The 13,375-nt window shown below is 47.0% G+C and overlaps 1 protein-coding gene across 1 annotated transcript in view; it reads right to left on the bottom strand.

Moving 5' to 3' along the window:
* Atp1a1 (ATPase Na+/K+ transporting subunit alpha 1) overlaps positions 1–12,995 on the bottom strand; it is a 28,670-nt gene extending 15,675 nt beyond the window's left edge. Inside the window, exons 1-4 of the mRNA XM_028752972.1 lie at positions 12,688–12,995; positions 3,092–3,202; positions 2,269–2,328; positions 364–567 (exon numbers count right to left, since the gene is read on the bottom strand). Coding sequence (XP_028608805.1) covers positions 364–567; positions 2,269–2,328; positions 3,092–3,202; positions 12,688–12,699 — 387 coding nt within the window. The 5' untranslated portion in view covers positions 12,700–12,995. The remainder of the gene's footprint in view (positions 1–363; positions 568–2,268; positions 2,329–3,091; positions 3,203–12,687) is intronic.
* Positions 12,996–13,375: the final 380 nt, after the last annotated feature.

Here is a 13,375-nt window from a genome sequence, read left to right as displayed (position 1 = left end):
CCCTCTAGAGGCTGTGGGCAGGGGCTCAGAAACAGAATCAATTACAGATCCCTGGCCATTAACTTAATGAGCCTTTTCAAATATCCTAGTTGAGTCTATTTCTCCTGCTTCATGAAAACAATGATATCTTTCCAAGGACTTCTAAAGAACAAACTTTTCTAGGCAAGTCCAGTACACCTAAGTGCAGAGCTAAGCTGTGCCATCAACTAGTGGGAGGCACAGCCAGGCTAAGACCTCAGGTAGAGCTGCTGGCACCCACAGGTAGATAACCTGTAGAGTGACCCAGAGTGGAAGAGAAAGGGACACACATGAGCTGGGAAGACCAGACGGGTCTGGGAGTTATTACTGTAACTACACACTTACATCGTCGTTTGGTGGCTCCTCTTCTGTAGCACTTCGGATGCCATAAGCCAAGAAACAAAGAATGGCTCCAATCCACAGTAACATGGAGAAGCCTCCAAATAGCTGCCGACAAAATTTGACCCATTCGGGAGTAGTGGGAGGGGGTGTGAGGGCGTTGGGGCCATCCCGGGCCAGGATCTCAGCGGCCCTTGCAGGTGTTAAGCCCTGAGGAGTAGAGAGGCGTACATCAGACAGCATGTCAGCATTTATAAGTCGTCACGCTCTTCCAGCAACAAGAAATCCTCGGAAGAAACAGGCTCTCGGCTGCAAAGCCAGGTGAAGTCTGGCTAACTCCCCCAAAATAAGCAGGGAATTCCAAAAGACAAACAAACCCTATTCCCTTAGGAACCCATAATACCCTAAGACCTCATTTAAAACTCCTTTTAAAAGGAACTGTGGAAAATCTGAATCAGGTTGATTTTTTCCCTAAGTTTTACACTGAAAAAAAAAAATTCTATTTTAACTAACTGGTTTTGCAAGTTAGGAGCTTTGAAGTTTGTCTGTACATTGATTCTATAAGGGGGAGAAGAAAAATCTAAAAACAAGAGAGCAGGAAAATTTTTCTGCAGGGATCTAAGTCTTATTGAGCTAACAGCCAAGTTGTAAGTACAGAACTTCATTCTCACGATGGTAATGAAAACACTGGCCGGCAGCAAGGGGCTCACTCACATGCATACTTCAGCTAACTCCTGGGAAACCTGTGAGTTTAACAGTGCTCACTGGAAAGGCCACTGCACAGCAGTCTGCATGGTCTAATGGGCCTTAAAACCTGTCTCAGAGGCAGACACAAGACTCACGCTAGGAGGAGAAAACAGGATTACTTCTGTACTACTAAAACATCAGGTTAAAAAGAGACAGAACACATTTCTGTCTAAAGTGTGCTTGGTGTCTGTTATTTTTTTTTTTTTAACACTGGTGGTACCTATTAAGTGTGAGGAAAGAAGAAATAGCATGAGAGAAAATCAGTGAATTATTCAGTATCTCCATCTGCTTCACATGCCTGCTGTGGTACCCACTGTTAGTGCAATAAAACAACGACCTAACATCTGAGCCCATCTATACCCCTAGCACTGGGTTGGAGCCTGCCTAATTTAATGACCATCTCTTACAGGCTACTAACCCCAGTTCACAAAGTAAGGGGCCCACAGTGTCTCAGTTGACTGACTTGGGAGACCTAGATAGCCCACTAACATAAGAATCTAATAAAAACAATAAATAATAGGTAAAATGCTTAGAGAAGGCGGCCTGGCTCACAGCGAGCACAGGGTCTGAGTAGAGCAAGGCCCTCCCTGAGCACAGGGGCAGTTATTTCAAAGGCCTCAGGTTGTTCACAGAAACAGTGACATCCATCCAAATCATTGTACTGATTGTGACTGTAACAGCAAATACCATCTTTTCTCAGACTATTTTTTATAGTGGTAGTAGAATACTTAAAGATACAAAACACATTTTGGGGAGAAGGTGTGTTTTGAGATTTGTATACAAGTTGTAAATATTCCACAGGGTAACAGAAGTTCTGACACACCACCATGAACCAGGCCAAGAAAAGTACAAAGACGCTAACTGCTAAAAACCCAGCTAGCTGCTATATGTCTCTTATGTTTTACAAACATAGACAAACAAGTGAAGGAGCCTGGCTTTGGAACCACCTTCAAAACCAGGTGCTCTAGAAAACAGAAACTAAGGACCACTCCAACAAAGTTTCAAGGAAGAAATGGCAACATACAAGCCCAAGTTCTGTGCATGTCACACAGCCAACAGCGGCTGTCAGTACAATCCTCTGAGTAAGGTCAGACCTGTAAGATGGAACAAAATACCACAGGGAAAACTATGATTTGCTATGGCAGACTTCAAATGAGTACCTACTCGGCTCAAATCTGTTCCATATTTACGATGGAGTTCATCCAGGCTGAGTTTATGGTCGTCCTAAGGGAAAACAGAAAAAAAAAAAACAACTCAAACAATTATATACCCTAAAATCAAAAGGGAAAAAAACCACTCACACTATTCATCCCTATTGAAACTTTCTTCCCACAACTGCCTAAGCTAAGCATCAACCTCAGAACTGTCTCCTGAGAGAGCCTCCTCAGGGAGAGCCAATGCTGGGTGACACAGGTACATTATCACTTGGTGAACTGAGTCAGAGAAACCCAATACCTCTTGGATGTCTAGGACAACAGCTCTCAACCTTCCTAATGCTTCGATCCTTTAATGCAGATCTTCATGTTATGGTGACCCCCAACCATAAAGTTTTTTCATTGCTACTTCACAAGTGTAATTTTGCTGCTATGAATCATAATGTAAGTATCTGATATGCAACCTCTGCGAAACGGCCGCTTGACCCCAAAATGGGTCACAACCCACAGGTTGAGAACCACTTGTCTAGATGGGGACCTCACCTGTCCAGGTTGGCTATAGATGGGTTAAGTCACAAAAGCCTCCTTAGCTGTTAGAGTGTCAGCATACTTCAGAGAAAAGCAGACTGTGGTACCAAGAACATTTCCATTGCTTATGGAGAGGAGACAAAGACCTCGTTTAACCCTTTAATAGCTTTCAATATGAAGACTCTTCAGCATCAACCCTGTCCGTTCTCTGCCCTAGGCTGGGTGCAGAAGCACACACCCACAGGGGTACAGTGCAATCAATTCTTAAGAAAAACCACACAACCAGTTTTCCTCCCAGCACTTACCATAGACACTTCCTTCTTGAGTTCATCCATGTCCCTTTCCTTCTTAGCCTTTTTGCCCTTTTTGTCGCCATGCTCTGATACAGCTGCAGGCTCATACTTGTCTCGTCCAACCTACAGATGGGAGAAGGGAGAAAGGAGAAAGGAGAAAGAAGAGGGTGACCATTGTGAAGCAGCTGGGAACTCAAGGTGTGCAGTGTGTGCGTGCGTGTGTGGATGGAAGCTACAGGGACACAGTCGGAACAGTCACTGGGTTAATATTTAGCACAACACAACCTAGGAGCTTATACTGTGCAGCACCTAAACAAAGCCATCGATGGTAGATTACTGCCACACCACTAAAGGCATCTTGTGTCCACCCTAGGGTATTAAGAACAAGGGGAAAGTTGTAGCAGGGTTCAAGTAGCCTTGCTAGGGCAACCTGCATTTGGGGTGAACAGTGGCTACAATGTTAAAATCCCTACTTTGCCGTCTTCTGCCTTGCCCGCTGAAGGAATGAAACCATGTTTCCATTAGTAATGTTGAGGCCAGTCCAGTGCCTAAGTTTGCACTGAGAATCAGACAGAGGAGAAGCTGAAGTCCTGGGGCCTACTAGCCACCAGTTAAAGAAGTTCGAGAGAAGTCACTAACTCCTAAGGACCGATTTCCCTTTCTACAACATGATAAGGACAGACAATTCAGTCAGTACTTCTGAGATTTATGACCTAAGTGCCAGTCACTCTGACGTTATGACTAGATTCTTTTTCGCTGTAAAGCCAGTATGCACAGTTTAAGCACCATTAATGTTCACATAAAGATACTGACCACATTTCATTTTTTCAGCGTGAAACAAAACATCTAAAAATCCCTAAAAAATTTTAAATAAGCTACAGAAACAAAAAAGAAAGGAAGATGAAAGAAAGGGAGTCTCCACCCCAGCCTGTAACCTAAAATAAAATCTCCCAAAATGAAAGGCCCTGGAAATGTTTTGACACAAGCAGGATGCAGGAAAAGCGTGTGCGTTATCACATAATTCACAGGATCCACCTACGCCTCTCAAAACTAGAAGGAGTTTTAGAGAAAATGTTGATTCTATAGTTTAAATTTAGATCGTTCCACTCCCTCACCCTGTTAGAGTGCTTGAGCCGGTCTGTATGAAACCAGAACTTGGTACTCTAAAGTCAGCCCATGGAGAGGGCTCTCCCCTGCAGGCCACCTCCCAGGGAGGGGCTGGGGCGGGGAGAGGCTGATGCTAGCTAGCTCTTGCCTTACAATGAATGCTTGGTGATGCTGTTGCTATTATTTCGTGGATCTCTCTCCTAACTTTAAGTAGTACATTAACAGCTATTCAAGTTACACCCAGGGACTCTCCCATCTACATTGGGTTTTGTTGTCCCAAATGAAAATGAAACCCCAGAGCATGTGTTTCAGTCATTTATAGTTAGTAAGCAGCAAACAAAATACTGCATTCTCCTGACTTTGGAAGGCTCCAAAGAAAAAGCCTGCTCAGATTAGTGGGTGTTGGAGAAGTGGGTATTTGTGATGCTATTCAACACCGTGTGACTTGACAAATGGCTTCTTCCTTGAGAGCAGGGCACTTGAATCTTCATCTTATCTGCAGAGTGGAGCTGGGCAGAGTGGAGGACAGTCAACATTCCTAACATTCTCTCTCTGCTCTGGAGTCAGCACAGCTCCAAGTGCCTCTCTGAGTGGAGCTATGTGCCGGAGTTAGGATGAGACACCGCTACATGCACTGAAGAAAGAGCAAACTAGAGGGCAATGACCAGAGGCGAGCGGACTTCTCTACAGATCTGACGGAAAAGCACAATGCTGGAAAGCCATTACATAGATGCCAACTCAGGGCTCCTTCACATATGTGGCCAGATTAAACTGATTGTTTTTTTTTTTCAAGATAGGATTTTTCTGTGTAACAAGCCCTTATTGTCCTGGACTCCCTTTGTAGACCTATCTGGCCTCTGCCTCCCGAGTGCTGGGATCAAAGGCATGCACCACCATGCCAGCTTAAACAGATATTTTAAATACACCCAATACATTTTTAAGCAAGTTCAGTTTCATGGAAATACGCTTCCATGAGGAACAGTGTTAGAATCCCCCAGCCTCACAGTCTGCGTGCTTTGGTTATTCTTAGACTTCTCACATTTTCCACTGCAAAAGGGAGAAGAGAGATATTGGCATGGGCCAGCCCTCCCTGGACACCTTCCAAAGTTTTATCAGCCACCACAAAGGCAGTGTGTGGCCTGTACCTTCACAGCTATTGAGAGTAGAGTTGAGGAATCCACGTGTCCTACGAGCCAGACCCCTGTATAAAGACATGCTATATTTAAGCCACTTTTAAACGGGAACATCTATAAAAGGGACATGGAAAGTATTAACATGTAAAATCACTTCTTCAAAATCTTAATTTTTCCAGTAGGCAATGTTTGTCTAAAAGAACTAGGCAGCTTATCCGTTCAGTTCTGGCCCACAAGTAAAACAATAATTTAATGTTAGTTCTTCCTGGTGCGGATCAGGAGATCCTTAGGTTCCTATGGGCACTAAGAACTGTAATTTCAAAGCTGAAAAAGTATGCGTTTGTGGTGTGGGGTAAGACAACATTTTCCTTCTTTCTTTTAAAAACAAAGGTCACAGTAGGGAGTGGTGCGGTGTTCCCTCTGCGGCTCCACTGACCTGCCGGCTTGTTTGGGCTCCAGGCTCAGAACTTCTCCTTTCTCAATTAGAAACTGAGATTGCTTCTTCATTCTGCCCCACAGAGCCAGAGTGACTAACTCCAGCGACTCCCTTTGAGAGCCTCTGAGCTAAAATCTGGAAGGGGCATTCAACAGGCTGTGCCATCCTCAAAAGGGCAGTTGGTTAAAGGGGAGGAAGCTAGGTCATTAATCTTTTCCATCCTAACTTAAGAACTAGGAAGTTAGAATGAGGCATTATTTACTCCATGTGACATTTCATGGCTGGGTGTGTCATTATTTCAACCTATGTGTCCTACAGATACCACCTTCCCAGACATTCCCAAAGCTACCGTGTGCTTTGGGCATGAGGAATATGTATTAGAGATGGAAGGAGAAAAATGTGGACAGGAAGAACAAAGGACAAAATAGATATGTAACAAGACTTCATGCTGGCCCTCACAATAAGGGAACAAGAAATCCCCATGACCTTTTAGAATGGAAAATGTTCCTTCCTCTTCTTCAGTTAATTCATCACTCACAGGAGGAAATGTGTTTGGGGAAGGTAGAAGACAGCTGCAAATTTACCAATAATTACAATAACACTGAAGGTCACACACCCACACAGCTCACACACACCACTCATGCAGTCACACACATACTCTTTCTCACACAACCTTTCTCACAGATACAGTGTCATACACATACAATTTCTCACACACTTTTACACACATACACTCACACACTACAGTGAGATTTTAACTAAGGATCTTCCTCCTTAGTAGATTGCCACTCAAGATCTACACAGGCACTGCCTCTGCCCTGTGCCCTCCAGAGTACCCACTAGCACCCAGGGTTGCCTTCTAAGGCTTCCACTCACCAGAAACACCTCTGGTTCTACAGCCAGAGCACTCAGGAGGCCCCTTCCAGACTTCTGAAATGCCCGAAGCCTAAGACCTCCACTCATGTTAGCCAGGTCAGTGGATGGTGCGTTGAATTCTGGCCCATGTCATTATCCTAGCACTGCCACTTGCCAGCTACATGTCCTTCAACAGTCAGCCTTAGACACCAGCTTGGTCATAACCATTAACTTACCTAAGGCATTCTGACAATTTGGTTAGCAGAATCTGAAAACAGAACACCTAACAAAACAGAACAACCCCCACATTGTTTCCAGAACTGAGAACAAAAGCTTTTGACTAGCAAAAGAGACTACAAACATGGCAAAGTAGCTGCTCCAAATGTTGCTGATTCACAGCTGGCCAAGAGGGCTGTGGAGATGGCACCTTCAAACTCAATTTGGCAAACTCCAATTTGGCAGGGAAGTCAGACACAGCCTGATTCAGCTCCAGAAGGCTCTGCCTAGTTTTGGCCAACTGTTAGTATAAGGTTGGGGGGGTATCCCCCAATTTTCCTGGTTCTCATATCAAAACCTCAAACAGTTGTCTGTAAAGATCCTCTGTTTAGTGCTATACAAAGGTCACTGTGATAACCCAGTCACGGCACACATCACTGACATTCCTAGCTTCCTACAGAGGTAGCTTTCAGAGGCATGTTAAAGAAAGTATCAATCTGGCCTAGTCTGTTAATTTCCAACTGATCCTCAGCCTAAATGGCTTTGTGTGGGTTCATCTTTTCTAGCTGAGGACCTATTGGCTGTACCAAAGCCTGTGCTAGCTGACAATCGGCAAATAGACGACAATGGATAAGACAGTCATGGTCCTTTGGCTGTTCTCCGGCCTACAGTGACACTTTTGGAATAGTAATTCTCTGTAGAGGAGGTAACTAAGGGTCACCTCAACCCCATATCATGCCCTAGGTACATCCTCTCACTCCTGAAGACATGCATGCTGAGAAATGTACTCCCACAAAGCCAGAGCACTGGATCTTTTGTGAACCCAGTTCAGTATCTAAACTTGGGCTGTACCATCCGTCACAGGGATGAGATCACCGGTAGCTCTAGCCACTGGGTCCCCTCATCCCATGGGAGCATCATCTAGCCCGCCTCCCTGGTGAATTCTTAAACAATCCCTGCCAGTCCACCCTTGAGGCCATAGAATGTACCATGACCATTTGAAAAAATAAAAATTGCAAAGTATGTGAGGAATCACCACTATATTTTAGATTTTCTTCCTCTTAAAATATATTTTTTCTTCTATTTACTAAAAAGCACCAGCCCCATGGGACATTTGACCTCTCCAAGAGGCCTGAATGAATGAAAACGCTCTACTCCTGCCTTAATACCCTCCACCTGCCCTCTCCCATAACCCTCCGCCCCCCTTTTAGCCCCATCACTCTGGTTTAAGAGAGAATAGCTTAAACACTGGAGCCAGCACTGCAGAGGGGCCGTCAGTGTCGAGGAAGCCCTGATCACTCTTTACTAGGTGGGACGGAGCCTAGGTAGCAAATGGGCTGCTGGGTTGAAGAGGGCAAAGATGCTGAAGGCCTACAGAAGCACAGCTTCGTGCCATGGAAGCACAACAGGGAGCACGCAGACAGACAGGCTGCGCAACCCAACTGCCCCAAGGCTCTGAATAACATCAGGATAACAGACTGGAAAGATAAACACCGGGGCCCACGGATGACAAACCGTTACAGTGATTACTAGTCCCCAAATAATGAAGGCCCCAAAGACAGAGCCTGAGCCACCATCAATCAACCTTTTAAATCACCAGCAGAGAATGAGATTGCTGTTACTAAGTGGGGTTTGAGTGAAACCCTCTAAGAGACAATGCCCAGATGCATTTCATTATAAACTCACAAACCAACTAGAAAATGAGGTCTATTAGATTTAAAAACAAAAAACAAAAAAATTCTTTGGCTCAGGACCCATATGAAACCAAATCAGGGTGAAAGTGTAGTTGGTGTGTGTTTGTGTGCGCGCTTGTGCAATGCGTGTGTCCTCTTTTCTACTTCACAGAACTTGTTACCCTAAACATCCAATAAATACATGTTAAGATCGTCTTATGGATTCCTGACACCAGATTTCAGCACAGCTAATGAGGTGAGTCATATGCAAAGAACACTCACTCTGACTCCAGCCAAAGACCACACTTCCTCTCACACTCTCAATTCAAGGCAAAGTGAGAATGTGCAGACCCAACTCTGCTCGTTAGTCTCATCCAAATATACACGTAAACGAAGGGTTGTTTAAAGATGTTGCATTGTAGCATTCCCTTTACTTCACAGTAGTACCCACTAGCCATTTTCTCAGAGTAATCTAGAATTAGACAGGGCTGGCGAAACAGTCTGCCCAGTGCTTTGTTATCCAAACCCAGCCACTCTGATTACTGTGAGCCCATCTGATCTGACACTCGGATTTCTTCTTCGGGCCTGCTGGCTGGCAGGGGGCCCTGGGCACCAATGTTCTAGCTGAGAAACTGCCGTCTCTCCCTGTGACACTTTCAAGAAGTTAAAAATGACCACTGATCATGGTGAAAGTCTTCACTTGAAATGTGAATGGTGCTGGAAAGTCTAAGATGCTGCTGACTGCATTTGCTTGTCGGGCAGTGATACAGCGCCTAGTCATGCCGATGAATACTTCCCTTTGAGGAGCAGTTAGCAGGATTTCTCATTTTTTCCCTATCGCTAATATTTCTCAGGGAGGGGAAAGGAAATTTGTTCCATAGCTTTGAAAGGGCCTGGGACTGAAGAGCAGCAGTTTATGAAGGTCTGTCTGTCTCCCAGGCCCAGTGACGTAGTTAAGCCCCAGCAGCAGCAAGTACACTGATATGGCACTCACTCCAAAAAGCACATAGATGACTTCACTTGATCCTCAGGGCGAGGACTGTACATCTGGCCAGACCAGAAACCAGAGCTTTGAGGCTTTGCTTTTTCAAAAAATCTTCTTGTCTTCAAATGAAGCAAAAATTTAATTTAGTTCTTCATACAAAGTCCTTCAGGGCTGTTTAGTTAATGGTTCCCTCTCATTATTGAGGTACTCCTAAAAGAACAGTCTGTCAAGAGGAGAAAGTCACTTCTCTATGCACTTGTTGCTAAGTAATCCTCAGGCGTTGGTTTTGAAGAGTTCAGGGATGGATCAGTGCAAGTGCCAAGTCTCTGTTTCAACACTGGGCCTGCTCTTTACTCTTAAATGTGATTTTAAGTTTTAGCCCTCAACTGGATAAACGCCCTACTAGATCTTTATAAAGCTTTTCTGGGTAGGGTGGGGGGTGGTTTTTATCATCTTGGGTTTATAAAGAGCAACCTCCCCATTTCTTACTCTTCCACCCCAAGGTGAGTCACTATTGTTACAAACTTGCCAGCAGAGAACGCTACAAATTACAATGGGGGTGGGGGCGGGAACCTTCCAGGCAGGGAACTGTTTCACTGTATGACTGGCAGAGAAAAAGTGGAAACAACCTCACAGCCTCTTTCTGTTTTCCCGGACTTCAGGATCAGCCCCGGTGTGTCCTGTAACCGCCTTACTTGTTTCTGTCCAGGCTGGGCCACTTTCCATTGGGAAGACTGCCTCACAGGGTTTTAAGTCTAAAGTACTAGCTTTATAGCAGCCAGTAGATATTTAGTCACACTTTTGAGTTTAGCTCCAAAAGGGCAGCTGATAATGTTACCCTACAACCAGGATTCCTGCTGACATGTGTACCTTGTGTCACCTCCACCGGCCTCGGATCCTTGGTCCCTGCCTGGTCTTTAAATCACTACCCATAAGCTAGGATTTCTTTTCTCAGCATCTAAGTTAATATTAAACCAAATCCAGAACTGAAATCAAAAGCTAGAGAGACGTTCCCTTCTCCCACCTTTTATAAACTTTAAACAAACAAACCAAGTCTCCTGCATTTCTAAACAATTATGATGTGTACCTTTGGTTGCGCTAAACAGTTGTGGGTGGTAGCCTCATGAGGATTTAAGCCGAGTCACTGGCAAAAACACTGAATAATAAAGGAACAAAATCCTATTTTATCGAGGAATGATTCAGCAAGCTGGGCCTTCATTTTTCTTACCAAATGCTCAAGACCCCAGTTATGAAAGCCAGGAAGAATCATCTGGAAATATCACCCACACCTAGACCCTAGATGGCACTTGAGAAAAGAGGTGGGGGTGGGAAGATCACAATGACCTTAAAAATTAGCTGCTCTTAAGCTTCTTGGTTAGCCAATTATCAACAGGGCTTTAGTCATCGCTCCACCCACATTTTAATCCCCATGTGGAAAAATCCCAACATTTCAGTATGAAATATTCCTCTGATCAGTTTGCCATTGAAAGTCATTGAGAAAGACCTGCGCTCATACATGAATGCACGGAGGCAGGCAACCTAACATCCAATTTATCAGAGTACTCCAAATACTAAGTACTTTAGACATCTGTTGGGGGGGGGGGGCCCATAAAACACTTAGGTTGAACTTGCTGAAATTCTCAGTTCACCTGTTACTGTATCTCTTCAGTGCCTATGTCCTAAGGCCTAACCGCAGAACTCTGACTTAAACGTCTTCCTGGATTATTTATTATTACAAATACCCCAATTCCTTCTGGAGGAAAAAGTGAGAGCTCTGCACACAAAATGCTGCTTCAGAGGCAGACATTATGTGTCAGCTTGGGAGCAACAGGTTGTTCAGCACCTGTTGTCACTAAACAACTGTTTGACCTTGAACAAGTCATTTCACCTTCCTAGGCTTCTGTCTGTTGTTGTCCTTCCTAAAAGCTGCTCAATGTCTCCAAATGACAAAGATACTTTTTGAAGGGATAGGAGATAAAAGATGGGGCTTTAACAAATAAATGGTTTATAGGATCGGCTTAGATGGCATGTAGGATGGTGTGACACATAGATCGGGTTTCCATCATGGGAAGTGGAGGCCAGGAGGGAATCAGTCCTTTGCTAGGATGCTACATAAGCTGACCAGCCCACACTGGGCACTGCCAGGGTCACTATTCTCTCTTCCTGGCCCACATCTTATAATCATCTCTTTCAAGTCTCCAAAGAATGTGCTTCCCTCTGCCTCCTTAGGACCTGCAGAGTGTCTACAGCTTGTCTCCTTGGTCACCCCTGAAGAGGGTGAACTGGACTTTCCCACCTGTATTCTCATGACTGGTGCTTTTTCATCCTAGGAACGGATATTTTCAGGGTTATTTTTGTAAGTTTTTATCAGCTGCTTTGAGGTCAGGAACTAACTCTTCCGAGGTGGATAGCAGTAATCAAGGTGGGAACTTGGCGTTTTTTGCTCGCGCCCCTAATCCCTCGTTCTCTTCGGGAACTGCTCTTTAGTGAGACAGCAGTGCAGGAAACTCACATGGCTTTTCTAACACCATTAACTGCCCAGTCTCCAGTCCTTTGTTAGATTGACAGTACCCTGCAGCCCTGGAGGGTCAGCCCGGCCCCTTTTAAGAATCGTGCCCTAACATAAATCCACACACCCCTCCCCATCGTTAAGACGACAACATCAGTTACCAAAGGCACATCCTGTTATGGACAGTGGCCCATTTTAAAGCTCTCAAAAGTATACCTTAAAGGCTATCTTTGGGCTGTGAAGTCACACCCTTTCTGGCACCAGCTTCGCTGGGCTGGTTCGGCAGAAGGGGAAGCCAGTTTTTTTCCTTTGGAGGAGGGCGGTCGCCTCTGCGGGGAGCTGGCCGAGCCCCAGCGCCTCCAGGAGAAGGGAGTCTCGACCCGGAGGCTGCCCTCGCCGGCGCCGGGCCGCGGCGAGAACCGCCACCGCGAGGGGGCCCTGGCGGAGCTCCCCGGGGGAAGGGGAGGAGCGCTCCTTCCCCGGGGCACGGTGGGAGGAGGGAGAAAGGAAGCGCAAGGCGCGCGGTGAAGGCGACCAGAGGGCTCAGGCAGGGCAGGCGCCTGGCTAAGGGATGCCGCCCTGGGTGCTCCTCCTCCCAGGCCGCTGCCCGCGCTCAGCACCCGCCCCTCCATTGCCGGGTCTCTAAGCTTCCTCCCGCGCCCCCGCCCGCGGCCCGGGCTCGCTAGACACTCACCCCCTTCCCCATGGTGGCGGCGCTGCGGGCCCCGCGCCGGGTCCTGTGGCTGGAGACTAGAAAGAGGAGAGAGCAGCTCCCGGCCGGGAGAACGGAGCCGGGGGAGCCGAGAGGCGGGAACTAGGGCTGCCGCGGGAGGAAAGAGGGAAGACGGCCGGCGCCCCGGACCGAGGCCGCCGCTGCTGCCGCCGCCGCTGCCGCCGCCGCTGCCACGTGTCCGCCTCCTCCCGCCGAGGCTCCGCGCCCCAGACCCAGCCGCAGCTCGAGCCCGTGCCTCCTCCTCACTTCCTAAAATATGCAACCTGCGTGTGGCTCCGCCCACGCGTGCACGTCACCGTTACCGGAGCAACCTGACACCGGCTCCAGCTGGCTCCGCCTCCGCCTCTAACCCCTCCCCGCCGGGCCCGGACCGCACTAGCGGCTGCCTGCCCGGGGCTCCCGGCTGGAGGGCGCCGGGGTCCAGGACAAGAGTATCTGGGTCTCTCGAGGGCTACGGAGCGCACCGGCCTGCAGGACACCGGGGACTTGAGTGAGCAGCCTGCAGAGTAGGGTGCAGAAGGTCCACAGTGGGTGCGGCGCAGTCCGGGCTAGCCCACTTGCTCAGTGTTGCTTTTCTAGAGCGTCGGGAGTCTCCAGGGGCCCGGGTTGGACAGCAGCTGCGCGACTGCGAGGGATTCCTCTCTGCAGA

The sequence above is a fragment of the Grammomys surdaster genome, unplaced genomic scaffold (genome assembly GCF_004785775.1).
Source record: "Grammomys surdaster isolate TR1022 unplaced genomic scaffold, NIH_TR_1.0 125941, whole genome shotgun sequence".
NCBI lineage: Eukaryota > Metazoa > Chordata > Mammalia > Rodentia > Muridae > Grammomys > Grammomys surdaster.
Note: the sequence above shows the minus strand (reverse complement) of the source record. Positions and strands in the feature narration are given on the sequence as shown.